The sequence below is a fragment of the Lagenorhynchus albirostris genome, chromosome X (assembly GCF_949774975.1).
Source record: "Lagenorhynchus albirostris chromosome X, mLagAlb1.1, whole genome shotgun sequence".
NCBI classification, from domain to species: Eukaryota; Metazoa; Chordata; class Mammalia; order Artiodactyla; family Delphinidae; genus Lagenorhynchus; species Lagenorhynchus albirostris.
In genome coordinates, this window is record NC_083116.1 from 1563992 (window position 1) to 1588443 (window position 24452).

Consider the following 24452-nt stretch of genomic DNA (forward strand, 5'->3'; position numbering starts at 1 on the left):
CAGGAAAACGTCGGCTCCCCGGTACGAAGCCTGACTCTAATGTCTCCGTCAGCCACCCTCAGCAACCTGTGCCCTGTCCCCACTGCTAGTTAAAGCGATTCCTCTGGCGTGTGTCCCTTCAGCGACCCAGGGGGCAGTTCCCAAGGGGGCGGGGCCAACGGCGTCTGAGGCATTCTCATCCGGGCATTCCCCAGATGCCGCAGCCGCCATCTTTGTTTTGTGCTGAAAGTCGCTACTGACGCCCGCGGACGGCCGGGCGAGGGGAAGTGGCAAGATGGCGGCTCCCAGGGCGGAGGCGTGGAGGCGCGCTTCGGCGGCCACAGGGCTGGGGACGCCTGTGCCTGACCCGAGCGCGGCCTGACCCCAAGCAAAGCGCGCAGCGGCACCGGTCCCTCGCCGCGAGGCAGCGCGAGGTTCTTTTAAGAAGCCTCGGCCGGGAGGAGAAGCCTGCGAGGGTGGGGTGTGGGGGGAAACAGTGACGTCGCCCGACTCCGCCCCCTCGCCCGACCGCCGCCGCCGCCATGTTTAGTTGTTACTTCTTCACACAAGATGGCGGCTCCCAGGGAGGAGGCATGAGCGCCCTGCCGTTACCGCTCCTCCTGCCGTACAGTTGCCACTTCGGGGCCTAACTCTGCCTCTTTGAAGCGGCTCCTGTGGGAAGGAGTCATAAGGAGGGAAGCGAGGATCGGACGCTGCCTTGCGTTTGGTTTGCAGTGGAAGAACTGACCCAAGAGGAAGAGAATAGGGGGGAAGGGGGAGCTAGTCTCAAGATGGCGACTCCCAGGGCGGCAGGCGCAGCCTGAGCAGCAGAGGCGGACTAAAGGGAGACGCTCGAGACCTCACGAGCCGTACGGCGCGAGCCTCCGAGCAGCCCTCGAGAACTCAAGCTCGTTTCACTGGCCTCCGGCGCGCCTCTATTCTTTCCAAGTGTCGAGGCTGTTTAGGGAGCGGCCTCTGCACTAAGCGCTGGGCGGGGAAGCGGGACGGTCTCAAGATGGCGGCTCCCACAATTGTGGTCTGAGCTCCGGCGGGGCTGGGACAACCGCGGCGCTTGTGGCTCATTTCCACCCGCCCCGGAAGCCGGCCAGTGCAGGAGACTTGGGGAGGGTGTGGGAACCGGGCCGGGGCTCCGCCATTTCCGGCGGGGGAGGGCTACGATTGAGGAAGGGAGGAGAGAGAGGCGGCTCAAGATGGCGGCTCCCAGGGCCTCCCGCTCGAGCTTCTAAGTGGGAGCTCCCAGGCAAGTAGTCAGGGCGGCGGGACTCGGCGGCCTCCAGCTTCTCGGGTCTAGGCGCTCGACAGCTTCAGGAGGCTCTTAAGGAGACGTGGTGAGCGAGAAGAAGGGGAAGAGTAGAAGAGAAGGAGAATAGTTAAGATGGCGGCCTCCATGGAGCCGTTCACCGCTGTGTGAAGAACCGCTTCTCTGTGCGAGACGCCTTAGACGAAAGGGGGTGTGTGTGAGTGGAATTGGGGGCCTCCCTTCTCGCTTGGTGACTTTTTCCACCGCGCCCTTTCCCGGAACTATGGCTTCGGCCGTGTCACCCGCCAACTCGCCAGCAGTGCTCCTGCAGCCCCGCTGGAAGCGAGTGGTGGGTTGGTCGGGTCCAGTGCCCCGGCCCCGCCACGGCCACCGCGCCGTGGCCATCAAGGAGCTCATCGTGGTGTTTGGCGGCGGCAACGAGGGGATAGTGGACGAACTGCACGTGTACAACACGGGTGAGTGCAAAGCCCGCTGGGTTCTCGGATCTTTCCCTCCTCCCTTCATCTCCTCCCTCTCCCTCCTTTTCCCTCCCTCTCTCTCCCCTTCCTTCCCTCCGTCCCTCCTCCCTCTCTCTCCTTCCTCCGTCTCCCGCCTTCTCCTCCCCTCCCCTGCAGCCCTCTCCCCCGCCTCCTGTTCCCCCTCTCCGTCCGCACCGAGGTGCTACTTCTCCCGTCCGAGACGGTTTGCTCTGCCCGGCACCTCTGCTTTCCCTTGCTCTTTTTCCCATTCTTACAGCCCTGATTCCCATGTGTTTGAGAGGCGCTTTTCATTATTGGAGAGGAAGCCTGTACCCTGGCTGGTGAAGGAGCGGGGGCGGCTCCCGCGGCGGTGACTTCAGACAGACACCGTTACCCCCGCCAGGCGGGCGGATGCGTCCCTTTGGCGCAGAGTCCCACCCCCTTCCTCCCTCCTCCTGCTCCTGGTCCGCTCTTCCTCATCTCTGGTGTTCTTTCGGGAGAAATGACAACTTCTAGATTACAGATTAGGTCGCCGTCTCGAGAAAAGGGGCAGAGTTGAGCAGCGTAATCCCGACCTGGGGGAGGGGGGCGGGCTGTGTGCTGCGCTGCGTAACCGTCTCCTGGGGACCCACAGGTCAGACGACATTGCTGCTTCCCTCTTGCAGCGTTGACTTCTCCAGCGTTTCTCCACAGATTTCATGTTGTCTCGATCTGGGATCCTTTGATGTAAGAGATGAATTAATTCCAGTGATCCCGCAGCAGGCTGAGGAGGTTCCCCTGCCCGTTCTCATGCCTCCCCCAAAGCCCGGGCCTGGTTGGTTGGGAGGGGCAAGCAAGGTGCGGTCATAGCTGGAGGCTGCGGTGCGCCTCTGCCTCCGGGTGCTGCTGCCGTGCCGGCTCGCCTTCGGCCTGTTGCCTGGTGTCCCCGCTAAGTCTCTAGGGCTTAGCCGCATCCTCCTGCGGCCCCCTCCCCCTTGGCGGCCACTTGGCCCGGTTGATACACCTGGCGCCTCCTTGGGCCCGAGCTGCCTGTTGAATGGACGCTGGCCCGCAGGACCTCGCCTGGCCCGGAGGGAGGGGCTCGGCGGGCGTTTTCGCCGGGAGCGGTGGGCCTGGGTGCCTTCCGGTCCAGTCCCCAGCCTGAGAGGTGGAGGCGGGGCTGCGGAAAACCCCCTCCCAGCTCAGGCAGCGTGCTTTGAGGAAGCTCCCCTCCGCAGCTCGCAGTCGCGTTCGGCTCAGCCGCGGCCAGGGGCCGGCTTCCAGCTCTTTCCCCCGCGCCATGTCATCTGGCGAGCTCCATTGGCCCCAGAGCCATCCTGTCCGAGGGTTCTGTTGGTACGGTGTCCTCGGGCCTGGGCACCTCCTTCCAGCTTTGAGGTTGCTCTGGGATAAGGTGTTGGTTGGAGTGCTGAGGGTTGGAGCTGGGCTCTCGGTTGGGTGCTCCCCACCGCCGCCTCCCCCAAGGCACAGAGTTTAGTTTTCTCTGCATCTTGTAGGTTGTTGACCCTACAAAGTTGACCTTCAAGAGGCTGGTGGGTTGCCGGTGACCCTTCACATTGTGGGTCTGAGCACCTGTTGCCTCCAGTGAGGCTGGGCTGGTTGGTGGCGCTCTGCCAGCTCAGACAGCTGCAGCGGCAGCGATTAGCCGGGTAAGGCAAGGCTGAGGGGCAGGGCTGTTTTCAGAGAGCCGTTGCCCTGAGCAGAAGCTCCTAAACTACTTGGACCAACTTCATTCTCGTAAGGCCTGGAGCAGGCTCCTTGGCAAGGAAGGACAATTTTAGAAAGTAGGGCAGGGGCCTAATTACCATCAGCTCCAAAGTCCACTGCTTCCTGGGGCCTCTGCGTATTCGTTAGTTTATTAAAATGAATCGAGCCCTTTGGCGTTAATTCATTCCCCATCTGCAAGGGTGTGTTGTATAGTAGAGGATAGCCAGCCTTCCGAAGGGCTGCAGCCCTGGATTCCTCCAGGGTAGCAGTTTGGAAAGTGCCCTATGAACTCCCTCGGTGACTTCTCGGGAGAGCCGTTAGCTGACCCAGCTCCCCTGTCCTCACCGAGTGTTTGCTATTTGACAGAGCCTCGAGCTCCTGCTGTTCTCAGAAAGACAGGCTTGGTGTTGCCTCTCTCCCACCAGCCGTGGCACAGATGCGCAGCATCCTTAGCTGCTGTCTTGACAGCCAGCCTCCTGCTTACCTTGGTTTTGGTTTGTTTATAAATTTCTTTCTTTCTTTATTTATGGCTGCGTTGGGTTTCCGTTGCTGCGCGTGGGCTTTCTCTAGTTGCGGCGAATGGGGCCTACTCTTCGCTGTGGTGCGTGGGCTTCTCATTGCAGTGGCTTCTCGTTGCGGAGCACGGGCTCTAGGCGCGCGGGCTTCAGTAGTTGTGGCACTCGGGCTCAGTAGTTGTGGCGTGCAGGCTCTAGAGCGCAGGCTCAGTAGTTGTGGCGCACGGGCTTAGTTGCTCCGTGGCATGTGGGATCTTCCCGGACCAGGGCTCAAACCCATGTCCCCTGCATTGGCAGGCGGATTCTTAACCACTGTGCCGCCAGGGAAGTCCCTTGGTTTTGTTTTAAACGAGGTCAGAGCATACTGTCTAGTGCTTTTCTTTCTGCAAGATGAGTGCTCAGAGAGACTCGCCCTTCGGAGAGAGTTCCCCGTTGCTAAGACAAAGGGCTCCAGGGGGCACGTGCTTGCCTCGCTGTCTTGGTCAGCTCAGAGATCGGGGCGGTGGGGGGGGGTGACGGAGCTGGGGGTGGCAGGTGTGCACTTGAAGGGTGTGTGTGAGAAAGTGTGTGTCCTTCCTCTTTGGTGGCTGTGGAACACTTCACAGGCCTTTGGGAGATCTTAGGGTAGCAACTGTCCTTGACCTCGGGGAATTTTACTTCAACAGCAAAGCGGATTACTCGGAGGACCCGGCCCTGACACAGTGGGGTGCGCCCTGGTGAGGGGAGGGTGTGGCTGGTTGCCAAACCAGTGGCCCAAGGCTGGTCTGCCTCAGTGGTTCTCGAATGTCTGCAACTGATACCACCGGAAAGAGCCTTGGAAAACATCTAGTGGAACTTCCTTGTTTTTGCACATGAGGAAATTGGGGTCTGAGAGGGGAAGTGACAGGTCCAGGGTCACCCTGCTGGCTGGCAGTGGAGTCAGGCAGAATACAGGCCGTCACCGAGACTGTCGGGCTGTCTCGCCCTTCAGTTAAGGGGTGCGGGCCACCACCTTGGAGACACCTCCCTGTTCCTCTGTCCCTGGAGCTAATTGGTCACTAAATTGAGCTTATCTCAAACCCGTTCCCCCTCCGTTCTGGGTCCTTCTTGCTCTCACAGTCACTTCCTGCTCGGCCCGGCGGCTGGTTTCACTTGTCGGGAAGTCCTGTTCAGCCTTCAAGGCCCCGCTCCCATGTCACCCCTTCTGAGAACCCACCCCCACCCCCACCCCCGCTTCGAGCCTCAGCCGAGCGGGAAGGCAGCTGCGGGGGGAGGGGCTCGGCCACCTCCCGCCTCCTGGGTACAGGCCTCCCTTCCTCGGCCCCCCTCGCAGCCGAGAGTGGCGACAAGCCCAAGCCTAGGGAGAAGGAGGGACCCGGAGGTCGGGTCATGCGCCGCCCGCCCCGCTAGATGAGCGAGAGATGACATGATTGGGGGCAGCTGCCATCTCAGGGTAGAACTGGGACTGTAGGTGATGTGAAGAGCGGCAGGTTCTGGCTTCAGACCAGAAACTGTGCCTCCTGACAGACTGCTCCTGATGGCGGTGCAGAGGGCCCCTGCCCTGCCTGGAGTGCTCTAGAATGAGATCAGCCCCTCTTGGGTGCTGTAGAATGAGCTGTCAGGACGTCACAGGTCCCTCTAGCCCGGCCCGCTGAGTCAGTGGTGGCATGTGACGAGAGAGCTGCCGTTTCCCGTGTAGCCTCCTCCCGGCCCTCAGGTGGGCACCTAGCAGTCACTTTAAGTCGGTGACAAGGTTCTCATCTGTGTGTGTGTGTTTGGCCCTGTGACCTCGGGTAAGTTACTTCCACTCCTGGTCTCTGTTCCTTTGTCCACGGAGGGAGGCTCAGAGGTCTGTGGCGGCTTCAATCCCGGGAACTTGGATGAAGCTCCTTCCGGGCCCCGCGGGAGGCCATCTCCCCCAGTTCGGGCAGGGCTGATGGCTCCAGCCTGGAAAGCTGCTGCTCTTCTTGGTTTGTCTTTGCGCTGCGCGGTAGGACGAGGTGGAGCGTGGGGGTCTGGGGCCTGGGCGTGCAGAGCAGGCAGGGGACCCGGAGGCCCACTGGCTGCTGAACTGAGGACGGGACCCACAGCCCACTGCAAACTAACGTGTACACTTGGGAAGCGGCGAGCCGGGCGCCTTTACCTCGGGAGGTGTGGTGTGTTTTTGGCGGCGGGGTGGGGCAGGCCTCTCTGCCCAGCTGCAGGTAGAGTCGGGTTACCCAGCCTGGACGGGGTCAGGGACCGGGTGCGCCGTGCTGTCCCGGCTCCTGTCACGCCCCCACAGGGGCTCTGTTCGCTCCCAGATCCGTGCCCTGCCCACTGGCCCCTCAGTCCCAATTCACTTGCCTACGTTTGACCAAAAGTGATCGAGGGGCGTGGAATCAGATTTGCAGTTGGCTGCCGGTTTGGGGTTTTCGGAGAGAGTGTGGTGTATGTTTTAGGGGATGGCCCTTCAAATAACATAGGACAGAAGGCATCCCTCACAAGAGGGCAGCGTTTGCCCCCGGACTTTTCCAGGAAGACCTGGCATGGCAGACGTGAGGGCGGTGGCCCAGGAGGGGCAAGGATGCCAGGCACAGCAGGGGCAGGTTGGGAGCTCCAGCCCGGCTAGAGGCGATGGGCTTTGGGCAGCTTAGTTGGCACTGACTGCCGCCACCTCTGCCCGTGTTCTGGAGGGGGGAGGGGGGAGGGGGTGGGCCCGGGGGAGGGCTGCTCCGGACCGTCACCCGGGAAACAGCAGTAGAGATTGATTCGTACCCCCATGGCCCTCCCCAGCCTATACCGCAGGCTGCTGCTCCCAGCCTGCACTGGTAGCTCTTTTGGCCACTTAGAGGTGCAGCCACGGGCCCCTGGACGGTATTTTGGGTGTTAGACGTTTCTTTCCGATGACCCATAGAGTGGCGGGAGGTGGCCACATCGCCAGAAGCTGACGAATTTTCTTGGTCAGTGACTTCCTGCTTTTTAAGACGACCGTGATGAGAAGCAGGGTGATCACAGGCTGTTTTGAGGTGGCCTCTGAGGCCAAGGAGTTTGGAAGATGGCTTGGATAGAGGGCTGGCACTTGGATGGTAAAAGGAGAAAGTCCCACATCCTTGGGAAGAGAGGCAGTGCCTCAGCCCCTCCTTTCTTAGACTGTATTTTGAAGGCTGGTGGGTGTGGGGAGGAAGAGGGGTGGAGATTCTGGTTCTAGGGGCTCCCGAGGAGTTCTGACTTCTGCTAACTTTTGTTCTCCAGCGACCAACCAGTGGTTCATCCCGGCCGTGAGAGGGGACATCCCTCCTGGATGTGCAGCCTATGGCTTTGTGTGCGATGGGACTCGCCTGCTGGTATTTGGCGGGATGGTGGAGTACGGCAAATACAGCAACGACCTCTACGAGCTCCAGGTAGGCCCTGGTTGTTGGGGCAGGGGCAGGGGCAGGCCCCATGTCACCCAGGACCTTCTCACTCCCTTCAGGTCCCTCCCTCATCAGCACCAGCCCTTCCCTGTGCGGCCAGTGGCCGGCTCATCCCCGATTTAATCACTGGGTCTTCATTTTGCAGGCAAGCCGGTGGGAGTGGAAGAGACTCAAAGCAAAGACGCCCAAAAACGGGCCCCCTCCGTGTCCTCGGCTCGGGCACAGCTTCTCCCTTGTGGGCAACAAATGTTACCTGTTTGGAGGTCTGGCCAACGATAGCGAGGACCCCAAGAACAACATTCCGAGGTGAGGCTTTGTCCTGTTCACGTGGAATCCCGTGAAGGCGGGTGCTTGCTCACATAGCAGCCAAGCCTGCCGTACCAAGCGCCTTTCCTTTGTGAAACGAGGGTGGCACTGGATGCCCTCTAAGGAGCTTTCTAACCCCGAGGAGGCCTCGCGGGAGGAGGGCCAGGCCAGGAGGTAGAAACCCACCTTGCCTTGGGCTGGTTCCTGCTCCTCAGACCCAGTTTAGAGCTGGCGCTTTGCTTCTCAGCATCTGCTGCCTGCAATCTTCGTGATGGTGGTTGTCCTTTCTGAGGGTTGGAGGTAGTCCTGAGATGGTGCCCCCTTTTCACCCGGGAGGCCCCCATGTCACGCCCAGCTTCGTGTGCAGGGCAGACTGGCACACCCCATCCGGCTCTTCCCTTCTCCTTGCCCTCCTCCTCTGGAGCTTCTGGTAGCCCCTCCTTCGGGGCGAAGGTAGAAGACCTTGCGGTTCGCACAGCCTCAGCCCCCTTTGTCTCCCCAGGAGTCCACTGTTCACCCATCGAAGCCGGTGGCCCGCCATAACTGACTGTCCTTCTCCAGGTACCTGAATGACTTATACATCCTGGAACTGCGGCCAGGCTCTGGAGTGGTAGCCTGGGACATTCCCATCACTTACGGCGTCCTTCCCCCACCCCGGGAGTCCCACACTGCAGTGGTCTACACCGAGAAAGACAACAAGAAGTCCAAGCTGGTGATCTATGGAGGGATGAGTGGCTGCAGGCTGGGGGACCTCTGGACGCTGGATATTGGTAAGATGTGGGTGCGGCGGCTCCAGTAGTCTTGGCGCGAAGCTGGTCTGCTGGGCGGCCGGTGTGGGGTGTTGAGTTGGGGCTCACAGGGAGGGGAGTGTCCCGCCTAGCCCTGTACTTGCTGCAGGGTCAGGATAGGACCCATTTGGGGCTGTCATCTTTGCCCCGAGCTTGTGGCGTTGCTTGAAGAAAGAGCAAGGCTCGGTTGGCTGAGTTGGTCTGCTGTCTTCCAGGAGAGTGAGGGGAGCGGGAAGGGCCTTTCTAGAATGGAACTGTGTAGATGAGGTAGCACCTGTCCCTGTCGACTTGTCAGTGGTCAGGCTGTGCCAGGAGCGGAGCCCCCTGGTCTGTCACAGTCAGAGGGGATGTACAGATGCCCTTAGAGCCGTGGGGACTCCTCGGGCTGGTCGGCAGGTGGGGAAGCGGGAGCGGTTGAAAGGAGTTCAGGCTTTCGACCTGAAGAAGGCTGAGGGGAGAAGGTGGCCGACCACACATGTCTGGAGGGTTAGGTGGTCCTGTGGGGCAGCATCGGTGCTCGAAAGAAACAGTGTCTCGGGAGCAGAATCCCCAGCAGCAGCGGCTCTGTAGGTGGTGGAGGCGGTGTGGGAGAGAGTGCGTCTTGCCGGGAGTCAGAAGGTGCGCCCGCCGCTCCTACCCCAGCCCAGGAGCGGTGCTGGCTTGTAGTGGGTGCTCAGTAAAAGTTCAGAGGATGGTAAACACAGCTTGGGAAATGCCAGCACCTGGTGATCGGAGGGCCTCCCATGGGCTGTAAGGAGGCCAGGTATGGATTCTTGCGCTGGGTCAGCACCTGCCTCCCCGCACCTTCCCTGTGTCCGGGGCACATCCTGTGGGTCAGAGGGCCCGTGTCCGACCTGGTATGGGTAACCTTCCCTTCCCATTGCTTTGCACAGAGACTCTGACGTGGAATAAGCCCAGCCTCAGCGGGGTGGCACCTCTTCCTCGAAGTCTCCACTCGGCTACGACCATAGGAAACAAGTGAGCAGCCAGCCACGGCTTTTCCCTTCCTAGCCCACCCCACCCCCACCCCCGTGGGCTCGCAGTTTCCTTCCAGCAACCCCTAAGGCCTGAGGAGACCTCTTTCTGGCTGGGCTGGCGTTCGGCAGCCCCGTCTTTCCATTATGACCCTGGGGGACTGAGAAAAGACAGAGGGTAGAGGGGCACAGACCGTCCTCTCTGCCAGCAGCTGAGTGTTCTTGTCAATGCCAAAGTCCCAAAGTGAATATAAGAACGATGGGGACTGAGGTGAGCTTTAGGTGAGCTAAACCGAGGCTCCACATACTGGAGGTGACACAGTTCTTGTGAGGGCTGAGCCACCAAGTAGGAGAGGGCCACGTCCAGAGCTTCGTGCGTCCTGGGGAGAGCTAGAGGACCAAGTGTGTTCAGAAGTTTCTGGATGGAAGAGGTGGCCTCTAGCTTGGCACCTCCTCTACAATCCTCTCCTACTCTTCCCTCCCTCGTCCCAGAATGTACGTGTTTGGTGGCTGGGTGCCTCTCGTCATGGATGACGTCAAAGTGGCCACACACGAGAAGGAGTGGAAGTGTACCAACACACTGGCTTGTCTCAACCTGGGTATGGCCTCCTCGGGCTTGGGCTCAGAGCGGCCTCCTCGGCCTGAAAGCTGTGTGGGGAGCACAGGGAGCCGAGCTGCTTCTAGGCCGTGCCTCTAGAATCCGCCAGGAGTAGCCAGTGGCCCAAGTGCTCTGAGGGACGCTCCTCCTTTGCGTCTTTTGAATAGGCTCTTCCTACCCAGCGTAACCACGCAGAGCATCCCTCCTGTCTCCTGTTGGTGGTTTCTCACCCACCCTGCAGGGACTTTGCTATATACACGAGCGTTGCCTCTAGGTTCCTTTAAAACCGAGGAAACAGGACAGCGGCCTGCTCTACGCAGTGCGGCCCCTGACCCTTGCATTTACTCTGTCCTGGAGACCATCCCATCCCTGCAGGGCGAGTGGCCTCATTCTTTTGAATTGCTCTCGTGGTGTCAAAACTTGCACCAACGCTGCTCGTGAGTATCCTCACACCATTCTCGCCAAGTGCAGTTGTATTCAAAGAGGAAGACCTAGAGGTAGACTTGCTTTCAGAGGGATGTTGCTGTACACACAGATGCCCCTGGCAGTGTTTGCCAGGCCGGCAAACAGTTCGCTCTTTGCGGAGCCCGGTAGGCACTTGACTCTCCCCATGGGCCAGCCCCCATTCCCTCCCCTGGCTCACCCTGAGCCCTGGCTGCACCAGCACGAACATCAAACTGCCAGGCACCCTCTGGGTTAAGTTTGCCTTAATCGTGAGTGAGGGTATGTATTTTTCCTCGGATCCTCTTGTCACCTTTTCTGTAACTTGCGTTCCTCTTCACCCATCTCTTTCTAGAGGCTCTTGTGTTGCTTGATGTGTGAGAAGGGAAACCTTTGGCTGTGTGTTTCACATAGTTTTCCCAGTTTATAGTTTGTGGTTTATAATTTTTTACGGTCTTTTTGCTATGTGGAGTTGTTTTTGTTTTTGTCTTTGTCTTAATTTAGTAATCTTTGATGACTTCCTGGTTTTAATTCCCCATCCCTGACAGCAAAAGGCCAAAGAGCCCTTGGGGGTTGTCTATTCCTCTGCCCCCTACTGACCTCCACATCCTGCCCTCCCCAGATACCATGGCCTGGGAGACCATCCTGATGGATACGCTGGAGGACAATATTCCCCGGGCCCGTGCCGGCCACTGTGCTGTAGCCATCAACACCCGCCTGTACATTTGGAGTGGGCGTGACGGCTACCGAAAGGCCTGGAACAACCAGGTCTGCTGCAAGGACCTCTGGTACCTGGAAACGGGTAAGGCCGACCGGAGGAGAGCTGCCATGCCCGTCCCTGAAGTCTCTGCTGCCGCCTTCTCACCAGCGGTGCTCTCTTACAGAAAAGCCACCGCCCCCGGCCCGGGTACAGCTGGTACGAGCCAACACCAACTCCCTGGAGGTGAGCTGGGGGGCTGTGGCAACAGCCGACAGTTATCTTCTGCAGCTCCAGAAATATGACATTCCTGCCACGGCTGCTACTGCCACCTCCCCTACACCCAATCCAGTCCCGTCTGTGCCTGCCAACCCTCCCAAGAGCCCTGCCCCAGCAGCAGCCGCGCCTGCTGTGCAGCCACTGACCCAAGTAGGCATCACGCTCCTGCCCCAGGCTGCCGCCACCACCCCAACCACCACCACCATCCAGGTCCTGCCGACGGTGCCTGGTAGCTCGATCTCCGTGCCTGCCGCAGCCAGGACTCAAGGTGAGCCGGGGGCCGGGCTCTCAAGGGCAAGATCCGGCCCACCAGGGGGTCACGTGCCTGAGTGAGGACCGCTAGACAGACGGCACACCTGGTGGCCATTCGTGCAGGCTTGTGGCCAAGTGGTGGCGGGGGACCTCGGTCCCGACCTTGGAGGCTGTCACTGAGGGTGTCTGGAAGGGCCAGATTTGAAGCACAAGCAGGTCACAGAAGCTGTTCGCCTCTGCCCCTTCTCTTGCCAGGTGTCCCTGCTGTTCTCAAAGTGACCGGTCCTCAGGCTACAACAGGAACCCCATTGGTCACCATGCGACCTGCCAGCCAGGCTGGGAAAGCCCCCGTCACTGTGACCTCCCTTCCCGCAGGCGTGCGAATGGTCGTGCCTACGCAGAGCGCCCAGGGGACGGTGAGAAGCTAGGGCGGGGCTTTCCTGGCGGTCGGTGGTGCGCTGGCGGGATTCGAGTCCTGCTCATCCTGCGCCCGTAAAGCGCTGATGAGGCGACCACTCGGCACTAACTTAAGGGTTAATAAGCTCATGCCTCAGAACCGCCCGTCTGACCTCAAGGGCATTTTAAATGTGTATTTTCTTGTCCTGGAGCCTGAGGGGAGGATCTAGCCAGCTGGGGTTTGACTCAGCCCCCTGAGGAGAGAGCTGTATCTGTCTCCGTGGTCTTTAGGAAAGATCCAGAACTACTCGTAACTCTTGCTGCCAGGTTGCTGTGCCTCATCAGTGGTAGGAGTCCACGTCTGGGGTCAGTAGAGCAGGGCCCAGCAGTCCTGACGCTGAGAGGTGCCACTTCAGGGCGAGCCAGGCGGGTTCTGGTGAAGGCCGTGGAGCAGGGAGTGTGGTGGCCGCGGGCCTGGCACTCCCTGTGGGCTCACACTCCCTGCGCCTGCTGCAGGTCATCGGCAGCAACCCGCAGATGAGTGGCATGGCGGCGTTGGCAGCCGCGGCTGCCGCCACCCAGAAGATCCCTCCTTCCTCGGCACCCACGGTGCTGAGTGTCCCGGCCGGCACCACCATCGTCAAAACTGTGGCCGTGACACCTGGCACCACCACCCTCCCAGCCACTGTGAAGGTGGCCTCCTCGCCAGTCATGGTGAGCATCCCTTGGGCCTGGTTCTCAGCCTTGGGGCCGGGGGCTTCTGGGCACTGTGATCAGACAGCGGTCACTCCTTCCGGGCTTTGGACCAACCCGCAGAGGCTGTAGGTCCGTAACGTGTTTGCTGTGGGCTGTGGAATAAGCTGATAGCTATAGGGGTGTGGCAGCCTTAGGCTAGACTTGCTGGCCCAGTGTCCTCCCTTGCTTTGCTAGAGGAAAGGTAAACCAAATTGAGCTAGGGGCGCACTCACTCATGCGCACATGGGGCAAGGCAGGCTAGAGTTTTGCTGTGTGCGCACCCCCGCCATTCCAGGCAGAGGCTGGGGTGCTCTCTGCCCCGCCCACCACTCTTCTCTGCTCCCTCCAGGTGAGCAACCCAGCCACTCGCATGCTGAAGACTGCAGCCGCCCAGGTGGGGACGTCTGTCTCCTCTGCCGCCAACACGTCCACCCGCCCCATCATCACAGTACACAAGTCGGGGACTGTGACAGTGGCCCAGCAAGCACAGGTGGTGACCACAGTGGTGGGTGGGGTCACCAAGACCATCACCCTGGTGAAGAGCCCCATCTCTGTCCCAGGAGGCAGTGCTCTGGTGAGTGATGGGGGTGCCAGGAGAGCCCAGCCCAGGCCGTGCCCTTGACTGGTCTCTGGATCACTCTTTGTGCTCCATGTCTTCCTTTTCAGATTTCCAATCTGGGCAAAGTGATGTCAGTGGTCCAGACCAAACCAGTTCAGACTTCTGCAGTCACAGGCCAGGCGTCTACAGGCCCGGTGACTCAGATCATCCAGGTGAGCTCGTGGGCTCCAGACTGTGACACAAGCAAGAGTGGGCGCTGGCCTGGGGTTAGAACTCGCATCCCTGGCTAGACATGATCCCATGAACACTGATGGCACAGAAGGTCCTACTGCTTGGTCCTGTCACCCTCGGTCTTCAGAATACTCTGAGCTGCCTGGGCTGCCAGTGGAGACTAGCCAGACCAGAGTCACTGTTAAACTTGCCATTCTTCTAAAAAAAGGATGGATAGATATATATGGGGATAACTGAATCGCTTAGTTGTACACCTGAAACTAACACAACATTGTAGATCACCTGTGTTTCAGTTAAAAATTAAAATAAAAAAACATTTCGCATCTTGACAATGATGCCGGTTCACCTCACCCCGTCTTTGCGTGTTTTCCCCTTACAGACCAAAGGGCCCCTGCCAGCTGGGACTATCCTGAAGCTGGTGACATCAGCAGATGGGAAGCCCACCACCATCATCACTACCACGCAGGCCAGCGGGGCAGGGACTAAGCCCACCATCCTGGGCATCAGCAGCGTGTCCCCCAGCACCACCAAGCCCGGCACGACCACTATCATCAAGACCATCCCCATGTCGGCCATCATCACGCAGGCGGGCGCCACGGGTAGGGGCCTCCTCCAGCGTGCTGGTGAGGGACCATGTCAGGAGGGAAAAGGCAGGCAGATGGAGGGCGGGCTGCGACGTGTTTCCATTCTGGTTTTCCCCTCTTTTCCACCCTCTCCCTGCCTTTTCCTTAAGATATGTCGGGAAGTAGCAGGGGTTACGGCTACAGTTGGTACTTCTTTGTTTTAATCAAGGGGCAGCAGGAGTAACTGCTTGAAAGGGGGCCCAAGAGAAACGGGACCCGGCAGCAGGCCCGGGTGGGAGGCCGGCGCTGTCCCTCGTGGCCCAGCCTGAAGCCAGGCTGCCCCCCTCTCCTCCAGGTGTGACCAGCACTCCCGGCATCAAGTCCCCCATCACCATTATCACCACCAAGGTTATGACTTCCGGAACTGGAGCCCCCGCCAAAATCATCACTGCTGTTCCCAAAATCGCCACTGGCCACGGGCAGCAAGGAGTGACCCAGGTGCGGCGTGCCTGGCCCTCTCCTCACCCCAGGGTCCAGTCCGGGAGCACAGCAGGCCACGTGGGTCTTCCCGTGGGGCCTGGGAGGGCCAGCGCAGGGTCTGGCCAGCCCACATGTGATGTGAGGCTGCTTTCCTCTTGACATCCCAGGTGGTGCTGAAGGGAGCCCCCGGCCAGCCGGGCACCATTCTCCGCACCGTGCCCATGGGCGGCGTCCGCCTGGTCACCCCCGTTACCGTCTCCGCTGTCAAGCCGGCTGTCACCACGTTGGTCGTGAAGGGCACAACAGGTGTGTAGGCCGCGGGGGGAGTGGGGCAGAGTCAGGGTGCGCCCCGGCCCCGCCTGCCCAGGGAGAAAAGCTGCCGGGAAGGCGGTGCCGACAGCGGGCTTCCTCCCACATCCCACTCCCGCCTCCCTCTCTGCCTTCAGGCGTCACGACCCTAGGCACCGTGACAGGCACCGTGTCCACCAGCCTCGCCGGGGCCGGGGGCCACAGCACCAGTGCCTCCCTGGCCACACCCATCACCACCTTGGGCACCATCGCCACCCTCTCGAGCCAAGTGATCAACCCCACTGCCATCACCGTGTCGGCGGCACAGACCACGCTGACGGCGGCCGGTGGGCTCACCACCCCCACCATCACCATGCAGGTAGGGCAGCTGGGAGAGCACGTGGAAGCGCGGGCCCAGCCTGAGGGTTCCGGTCTCCACGTTGGGGCCACCCTCTCCAGGCTTCCTTCTGCTGCCATGTGCAGCTGGGTCCTTTTTTTCCCTCCCGTGTGTGGCACCCGTAGGACGGTTTCCCTGTAGCCACGTAATTGCGATTCTTAGTCACCGTTTGATAGCGTGTCGTGCTGAGAGAACGTATTTCAGCCATTTTTAGTGTTTGAGCGTTAGGCTTTTTCTTTCGTGATACTGTAGAGGGTACGACAATTCATTTTGGGGTGCATATAGCATCTTTCTCTTCGTACGTTGTAAGCTGAATTCCTGGTGAAGTGGTGAAGCGTCTGTGGCTGGCCTTGGTACAGCCTGGGGTCAGCAGGGTTCCCAGCCCAGGCCTCCCCCCCGCCCAGCCCCTTCCCAGTCCCTGTGGCCCTTGAGGTGATGCAGTACCTCTTCCTTGGTTCCTGAGAGAGTCAGTTTCTTGGGGTCAGAGGGTGAGCAGGTCCTGGATTTGCCAGCTTTGTTGCTTTAGGAGCCAAGCTGGTGGTCCCAGCCAGCGTAGGGGATGCTGTACTAATTTCCCATCTGGCCTCTCCCCCAGCCTGTCTCCCAGCCTACCCAGGTGACTCTGATCACAGCGCCCAGCGGGGTCGAGGCCCAGCCTGTGCACGACCTCCCCGTGTCCATTCTGGCCTCGCCTACTACAGAACAGCCCACGGCCACGGTCACCATCGCTGACTCAGGCCAGGGTGACGTGCAGCCCGGCACTGTGACACTGGTGTGCTCCAACCCGCCCTGCGAGACCCACGAGACGGGCACCACCAACACAGCCACCACCACCGTCGTGGCTAATCTCGGGGGACACCCGCAGCCCACCCAGGTGCAGTTTGTCTGCGACAGACAAGAGGCAGCTGCTTCTCTCGTGAGCTCCACAGTGGGCCAGCAGAACGGCAGTGTGGTTCGCGTCTGTTCCAACCCGCCGTGCGAGACCCACGACACGGGCACCACCAACACGGCCACCACTGCCACCTCCAACATGGCTGGGCAGCACGGCTGCTCCAACCCGCCGTGTGAGACCCACGAGACGGGCACCACCAGCACGGCCACCACCGCCATGTCGGGCATCGGAGCCGGGCAGCGGCGAGACATCCGGTACACCTGTGTGGCAAGCACCGTGCCCGCCGTGGTCCGGGTCGGCATGGCTGCCGGGGCGTCAGAGGGAGCCCAGGGCTCTGTCAAGCCCTCGTGCCAAACCCGCCAGACCGGCGCGACCAGCACCACCATGACTGTGATGGCCACCGGGGCCCCATGCTCAGCTGGCCCGCTCTTCAGACCAAGCCTGGCCCTGGAGGCTGGTGGCCGTGGCGCCACGCTCGTGCAGTTGGGCCCTCTGAGCACCCAGGTCAGGCCTGGTGGTGAGGGTAGCCCCCTAGCTGGCCTGGGCCCGCTGGTATCCGTGGGGCGCCAGCCGGAGGCGCATCACGCCCACACGACGTACACCGCCACCACGGCCCGCTCTACCGTGGGTGCCGGGGAACCCAGTGAGGTGCAGGGGATGCCCGCGCTTGGGTACGAGAGCTCGCCTGGCACCGCTGTGACTGTGAAGGCCCTGGAGGCACTGCTGTGCTCCTCGGCCACCGTGACGCAGGTCTGCTCCAACCCCCCGTGCGAGACCCACGAGACAGGCACCACCCCTACGCCCACCACCGCCACGTCCACCGGGGGTGCGGGCCAGCCAGAGGGTGGGCAGCAGCCCCCGGCTGGCCGCCCCTGTGAGACGCACCAGACGGCTTCCACCGGTACCACCATGTCAGTCAGCATGGGCGCCCTGCTCCCTGACGCCGCGCCCTCCCACAGAACCCTGGAGTCCGGCTTGGAGGGGGCGGCACCGCCCGCAGTTACCCCCCAGGCTGGAGCTTCATTGCTGGCTCCTTTCCCGACGCAGAGGGTGTGCTCCAACCCACCCTGTGAGACCCACGAGACAGGCACCACGCACACGGCCACCACCGTCACCTCCAACATGAGTTCCAACCAAGGTAGGTGGAGGCGGCCAGCCTGGCACCCGTGCTCCCCGGGGCCCAGGCCCCAGCAAGAGGCCTTCGGTTTGATTCCGCGGAGCTCGGTTTACTAGCCTGGGCGGGTCCTCTGGGCGATGGTGTCCCCTGCTGGCAGAGCTGGGTGGAAACCCTGCTGGAGGGGGGCCTGTCATCCCGCTCTCCGCTTGCCCCCCGCAGACCCCCCGCCGCCTGCCAGCGACCAGGGAGAGGTGGAGAGCACCCAGGGCGACGGCGTCAACATCCCTGGTTCCAGTCCTATCACGACAACGGTGTCCTCCACGCTGACACGGGCCGTGACCACTGTGACACAGTCCACACCGGTCCCGGGCCCTTCGGTGCCGGTAAGAGCCCCCGGAACGCCCCCCTCTGTCTGCCTCCCTGCTGCCCACCGCACTTCAGGCCTGCGCTGTTCCAGGATTGGACACCAGGTGTCGCTCTCGCTCCAGGCACGCGCCACTCCTGGTTCCTTTTCCAGACCATAGAAGGGCAGCCTCGTGCCTGACAGGGCGGGGCGCAGGAGACCCCCAGGCTTGGTGGGTGTCTGGTGGGCGCTTTTCTTTCTGTAGCTGTTTCCTATGGCTTGTTACTCGGCTGTCGCCTGTAAGAGTGGCACAGCGGGAGTCTGAGGGCCCCTTTGGCGAGGCCGGGAGACCTCTGTGAGGATGGGGTAAAATTGGCCGGCAGGTCGCGGGTCTCCACTCCTCTCGCCACGCCCCCCACTGGCCCACAGGGAAAGATGAAGGTCTGCCTGGTTCTGGCCTCCCGCTCCTTCCCTCTGACAGGGGCTTCTCTCCCTTTCTAGAAGATCTCATCAGTGACCGAGACTACCCCAGGGGCTCTGACCACCGAAGTCCCCATCCCGGCCACGATAACAGTGACCATAGCCAACACAGAAACTTCTGACATGCCCTTCTCTGCTGTTGACATCCTGCAGCCCCCAGAGGAGCTCCAGGCCTCTCCAGGGCCTCGCCAGCAGCTTCCGCCACGGCAGCTCCTGCAGCCTGCCTCCGCACCCCTGATGGGGGAGTCCGCCGAGGTCCTGTCAGCCTCCCAGGCCCCCGAGCTCCAGGCCGCCGTGGATCTGAGCAGTACGGGGGACCCGTCTTCAGGCCAGGAGCCTGCCAGCTCAGCCGTGGTAGCCACTGTGGTGGTCCAGCCGCCACCGCCCACGCAGTCCGAAGTAGACCAGTTGTCACTTCCCCAAGAGCTGATGGCCGAGGCCCAGGCGGGCACTACCACCCTCATGGTAACGGGGCTCACCCCCGAGGAGCTGGCGGTGACTGCTGCCGCTGAAGCGGCCGCCCAGGCCGCGGCCACAGAGGAAGCCCAGGCCCTGGCCATCCAGGCCGTGCTCCAGGCCGCGCAGCAGGCCGTCATGGGTAGGTGCTGGGGTCACGGTAGGTGGCTTACCCCACTGTCTTTGGTTCAGGGTAGGTGGGAGCCCCGAGGGGAAGATGGACTCCTCGGGAGGAGTGAGGAACCGGGGTTCTGGAGCCTCCCTGCTGGCAGCCCTGGCTGGCGGGCCCCAGTGACAGCCTGGGAAGAGGAGGCTTGTTTCCCGCCAGGGCAGCACGCCGCAGACTTGACGGGGAGGGCAGGCTGACTTGGGCGCCCAGGGAGGAAGCGGGCTTTCTCGGGCGGGGGAGGGCAGGGTAGAGGTGGGCCGGAGACGAGGTCCGAGAGACAGGCTCTGAGGGCCGGCACCCACCAGGGCACCAGGGCTGCCCCTAGCTCCGGGAGGGCGGTGACCATGGGTAGCCGGGGCTGGGCTCTCCCGCCTGCCGCTCCTCCTAAGTAGAAGTCATCTCCACCTGGAGCAGGCACCGGGGAGCCCATGGACACGTCGGAGGCGGCGGCCGCTGTGACGCAGGCGGAGCTGAGCCACCTGTCGGCCGAGGGCCAGGAGGGCCAGGCTACCACCATCCCCATCGTGCTGACGCAGCAGGAGCTGGCCGCCCTGGTGCAGCAGCAGCAGCTCCAGGAGGCGCAGGCCCAGCAACAGCAGCACCACCTCCCCACGGAGGCACTGGCCCCTGCCGACAGCCTCAACGACCCGACCATCGAGAGCAACTGCCTCAACGAGCTGGCCGGGGCTGCGCCCAGCACCGTGGCACTGCTGCCCTCCACAGCCACTGAGAGTGAGTGGGGCCCTGCTCCCCCAGGGAACTTGGTTGATTGCGGAAGAAAGCCTCGGGGCGGCGGTGGGGGTGGGGGGCGGCGCTGGTCCCGGGCCCCTCCGTGCAGAGGCGGGCGTGTCCTCTAGCCTGTGGGAAGGGCTCCCACGCAAAAGCCAGGTCTCCGGGGCCTTTCCTGTTGATGCCATCTTTACTCCCAGGCCTGGCTCCGTCCAACACGTTTGTGGCCCCCCAGCCAGTCGTGGTCGCCAGTCCCGCGAAGCTGCAGGCCGCGGCTACCCTGACGGAAGTGGCCAATGGCATCGAGTCCCTGGGCGTAGTGAGTCTGGAGTGACGGGGACTCGGGGGTTGGGGTGCAGCATTTGGGCCCCGAGGGTGGAGGGCCTGATCTCTTCTCCCCTCTCTGACTTGCAGAAGCCAGACCTGCCACCCCCGCCCAGCAAAGCCCCCGTGAAGAAAGAGAACCAGTGGTTTGATGTGGGGGTCATTAAAGGCACCAACGTGATGGTGACACACTATTTCCTGCCACCTGATGACGCTGCTCCATCGGATGTAAGTGTCCCCGCGAGCTGAGACCCCCGGGTGGGTAGGGATTTGTCAAGCTCCCCGGGGGCACGCCTGTCTTAGGGCTGCCCCCCTCTCTCCCTGTGACCCTTGAAGTGGCTGTGAAGCCCAGCCTTGGCCCACCTTGCCCTGTCCCCGCCTTGTCGTGCAGGGGCTGCCGTGGCTGCCCTTTCCCCGGCCCACCCACCCCACTGTGTGGACCTGCATCGTCCCCAGGGTAGAAAACTCCTCCGCTGGCCCCAGAGCCACGCTCCAGCAGCCCTCTCACGTCAGGCACTTCCGTGTCTCCCTTCCTGTTCGCCCGGCCTCTTCCCGCAGGACGACTCGGGCGCGGTGCCCGACTATAACCAGCTGCGCAAGCAGGAGCTGCAGCCTGGCACCGCCTATAAGTTCCGCGTTGCCGGGGTCAACGCCTGTGGCCGGGGGCCCTTCAGCGAGATCTCAGCCTTTAAGACGTGTCTGCCTGGCTTCCCGGGGGCCCCCTGTGCCATTAAAATCAGCAAAGTGAGTCTTCTTGCCCTGGGATCAGCCTCTGTCCTCGGCTGAGTCCGTGCACTCAGCGCTCTCTTCCGTGCTGGCTTCCGGCAGGGGTGACTCGGGAGGGGGCCCCAAGGTGCGGGCAGAGCCAGCTGGCTCTGCGGTGAGGCTTCTGGTCCTGGCTCTGTCGGCAATGGCCAGGGAGACAAGGGCAAGTTCCTCCCCGTGCCCCTGCCACCGCCTCCCCCTTTTGACACACTGTGCTGTGCTCCACGTGCTCCTTCATCTAATCCTTAAACCCCCGATGAGGAGACTGAGGCGCCAAGAGGCTAAAAGACGAGCCACATGCTAGGTGGCAGAGCGGGGCTGGGAAGGCTGCTGGAGTCCCGTTGGTTGTATCGTGCTGTTGCGTCAGGCTGCCTTCCGGGTGGGGGCAGAAGAAGCCATCTCTTTGGAGCTCCTGGAGCTCTGCTCTGAAATAGCTTTGTTGTGTTAGGAGGAGGGTGAAGTATGAACACTCAGTTCCGGAGGCTTCGAAGCATTCTAGGCCCTCTGTACCCGGGTGGCCGGGGTGGGAATAAGTCACAAGGCTGAAGATGGCCCAGCCTGATCTCTGCCCCCTCGGTTCCAGAGTCCAGATGGCGCTCACCTCACCTGGGAGCCGCCCTCTGTGACCTCTGGGAAGATCATCGAGTACTCGGTGTACCTGGCCATCCAGAGCTCGCAGTCTGGGGGCGAGTCCAAGAGCTCCACCCCGGCGCAGCTGGCCTTCATGCGGGTGTACTGTGGGCCCAGCCCCTCCTGCCTCGTGCAGTCCTCCAGCCTCTCCAACGCCCACATCGACTACACCACCAAGCCCGCCATCATCTTCCGCATCGCTGCCCGCAACGAGAAGGGCTACGGCCCAGCCACGCAAGTCAGGTGGTTGCAAGGTGGGTCTTGTTCGTTGGGCTCCTTTGGGCAGCTCTAGGGAGAGGTTGGGGGATGGCGGGGAAAAGCCCCGCGAGCGTCGCCGGGACCACCCGGCTCCAAGCTGGACTTGGGGGCTTTATATTCTGGGGCGGGTGATGGCCTAGGGCCCTGGGTAGGTGTCTTGGAGTGGAGGGTTACTCGCCTCATCTGGGGGTGCAGAGGAAACTGCTCGGGGCTGCTGGGGGCGGGAAGGGCTGCCGAGACCGGCAGCAGGAGGCATGGGGTGGGGAGCAGAGGCCTCGGGCTGCTCCGTCAAGAGTTTGCGCGGGGTTGGGGGGGCCACGGGCGTCGTCCCCGCTCTCGTTCCCTCAGCTGCACCACTGGAGTCGTCTCACCGCCGTTGCTGAGCTGCTCACTCACTGTTGGCCTCTTTCCTTTCAGAAACCAGTAAGGACAGCTCTGGCGCCAAGCCGGCCAGCAAGCGGCCCATGTCCTCTCCAGAAATGTAAGCGGGGAGTGCCTTTCAAGAGCCTTCTGAGGCCAGGGGTAGGCGGATCCCGGGAGGAAGGAGCGGTGGGGACAGTAGGGCCCGCCTTCTCCTTAAGCGAGGGGGGCTGCTTAACCGGGCACGACGCCCCGCTAGGGCCCAGCCAGAGCCCCCGATGAGTCCCACTCGCTTCACCGTGGGGACCCAGCTGACGCTTTTCGCTTTGCCTTTGCCTCCCGTCTCCCAAGGAAATCCGCTCCAAAGAAATCGAAGGCAGACGGTCAGTGAGAGGCAGCTGCCCTGCGCCTGGCTGCTTCTCCAGACCCCCCTCTGCTTCAGGACCGCCGCCCGCCCGCCCGGGCCTGCCCGCCCCGCCCACCCGGCGCTCACTTTGCCCTCACGAGCCGCCCCACCGGCTGCCCGTTCTCTCTCCCTCTCTCTCTCCCTCTGTTTTAAAAATAATCTCGAGAAAGCACATTTTACCATTGCTGTGGGGAGGAAGCAGAAGGCAGATGTGGAAGAGCCCCCCTTCCTCTCCCCGCCCAGCGCCTGCCAGGGGACCAAGGCCCCAGGAGTGGGGGGTGGGCGTGGAAGCCGAGGAGAGGTGCCCCCCTGGGGCCCTTCCCCCGCCTCCGCACCCTGAACTGGGTGTCTGTCTGGTTCTGTTGCATTTTCTTCCATTAGTGTTTCCCGACACCCGCCCGCCCTTCCGCTTCTCCCACCCCGCCCTGCCTGGCACTCCCATGGGAAGCTGACACATTTTCTCAGAGGCCTTCGTACACCCACCTCTTTCTCCCTCCCCTCTTCTTTCCCATTTGAAAAAAAGAGAAGAAAGAAAAAGAAAGAGGTGGAGAAGGAACCCCGTGGTGGCCTGAGCAGTGTTCTGTGAAAACCTCCCGACTCCCAATTGGGGCGTAGAGTAGCCGCCCACGGAGCCTGGCTTCAGCCTGTCTGGGGTTGGGGCTAGGGGCCACATCACCAACTGCTGCATTTGTTGTATTTTTTTTAAGTTGAAGTTGACGGAGTTAACATTTTTATTGTAATTTTAGCCTTAGCGTGTGGGGTTTTGTCCCTTTTTTTTTTTGTTGTTGTTGTTGTTAGCTGTGTACAGAATGTGTATCTTTTTTCCCCCCCCCCCTTTTTTTAAAACTCTTTTTCTCCTTGGCTAAGCCTTGGCAGGGATCTTTCTGGAGGAGAAGCTGGGGCAGCCAGGGTAGGAGAGGCATGGGATCTCCCCTGTGGGCCTGGTGTTTGCTGCCCAGCCCGGTTTTCTCTTTCTGGCCCCTGTCCTCTGCCCCTCTGCCTGTCCCCAGGCCTCTGGGACAAAGGAGGGTGAGCCGTCAAACCTCACTCCCCACGGGCAGCTGCTCCACACCTAGAGGGAGCTTCAGAGTCCGCTAGAGCCCGAGGTCAGTCAGGTTGCTGAGGAGGATGGTGTGGAGGTGGGGGCCGCGGCCTGACAGCCAGTCCTGGGGCCACAGCACTCTCCACGACCCCCAGGCTCGCTCCCCGGCATGACTGCTTAGAGCATCCAACACCCACAACTGCCGCTTCCTGCAGCCGCCCTCTCTCGGCAAAGCTGGTGCATGATGGAGGGGAGCTTGGCCTCAGAGGCAGCCTGGGAGGGCAAGTTGTGTGGTGCCACTGACTCTGTGAATTTACAGTGCAGTCCCCAAGCTGGGCCCGTCCTCCTGGGCCAGGCTTGGTGGGCTTGGGGCTCTGCTTGGAATGGCTAGTGACAGCTTGCTGCCCCACACCCAAGCTTTAGGCAACGAGTGAGACTTGCAGGCGGGTCGCACAGAAGGATTTGAAACGACCAGCCGGTCTCTTCAAAACCCCTTTCTCTGCCCTGGAGACGCAGCTGTGGCCGGGGGCACCCCAGCCTCTGCAAACCCCCGGCCCTGGCCCACGCCCTCTGGGGCCTCTGATTTGTTGTATTATAGTATATTTCGCTGTGGAAAACGTCATGTTTAGTCACCTTGGAGCCCACCGCCTGGTCCCGTTGTTTCCCCCCATCCCTATTCCCGAGCACCCGTTGATCTCTTGTTTCTGGAAACAGTAAGCTTGTTCATCTAATGTAGAGTAACCCCCGTGACTCAATATTACCATAGTGCGATGTCGTTTTGTGCTATTTTGAACAATTAAAAGACTTTTTTTGAAATAACCATCTGCCGTCTTGCTGTGTCTGGGGCTCCCACAGGAGGCTGCCGGAGGTGGGGAAGTTGGGCCCCACAGGGCTCACCAGAACCCTCAGGGAGCCTCTTGTTCGCGGGGCCTGCTGTGAGCGGGATTCTGCTTCCCCATTGGCTCCCGTGTCTCACAGTTCTGTGGGCTGTGACCTTGGCACTGAGCTACACTAGGACCAGGTTGCCCACAGAAGATCCCATGATGGCGGCCAGAGCGCAGGCCACAGGCCAAGGGCCTCCCTGGACACGTGTTGCCGATTCCCTGTGTGGAGACCAGGTCACCTTCCTTCTCCCCAACCAGCGGACAGGGGACTGGGTCCAAGGCCTGGCAGGTCACCAGC

The 24452-nt window shown here is 61.6% G+C and overlaps 1 protein-coding gene across 8 annotated transcripts; it reads left to right on the plus strand.

The window, feature by feature from the left end:
* Positions 1–24089, plus strand: HCFC1 (host cell factor C1). Of its 8 annotated transcripts, none has more exons than XM_060136844.1 (26): positions 6–1716; positions 7155–7303; positions 7461–7621; positions 8183–8391; positions 9303–9387; positions 9876–9982; positions 11045–11224; positions 11307–11666; positions 11906–12066; positions 12563–12760; positions 13131–13355; positions 13448–13552; positions 13951–14194; positions 14490–14632; positions 14782–14920; positions 15061–15281; positions 15895–17329; positions 17528–17691; positions 18156–18729; positions 19168–19488; positions 19686–19804; positions 19900–20037; positions 20368–20553; positions 21158–21458; positions 21880–21943; positions 22174–24089. In XM_060136844.1, exons 1-26 carry the CDS (start codon positions 1524–1526, stop codon positions 22211–22213), a joined length of 6222 nt encoding a protein of 2073 aa, XP_059992827.1. In that variant the 5' UTR covers positions 6–1523; the 3' UTR covers positions 22214–24089. The 8 variants fall into 8 exon arrangements, 7 of the variants coding, with proteins under 7 accessions (XP_059992827.1, XP_059992830.1, XP_059992825.1 ...); XM_060136847.1 differs by having other exon boundaries at positions 7–1716; positions 18285–18729; XM_060136842.1 differs by having other exon boundaries at positions 8–1716; positions 18153–18729.
* The last annotated feature ends 363 nt before the right edge of the window (positions 24090–24452 follow it).

Coding starts and splice junctions, on each gene's coding strand:
- HCFC1 (XM_060136842.1), top strand. CDS start 1,524: ATGGCTTCGGCCGTGTCACCCGCCAACTCGCCAGCAGTGCTCCTGCAG. Junction 13,356..13,447: donor TCCCAGGAGGCAGTGCTCTG/GTGAGTGATGGG, acceptor CTTCCTTTTCAG/ATTTCCAATCTGGGCAAAGT. Junction 17,330..17,527: donor CAACATGAGTTCCAACCAAG/GTAGGTGGAGGC, acceptor TGCCCCCCGCAG/ACCCCCCGCCGCCTGCCAGC.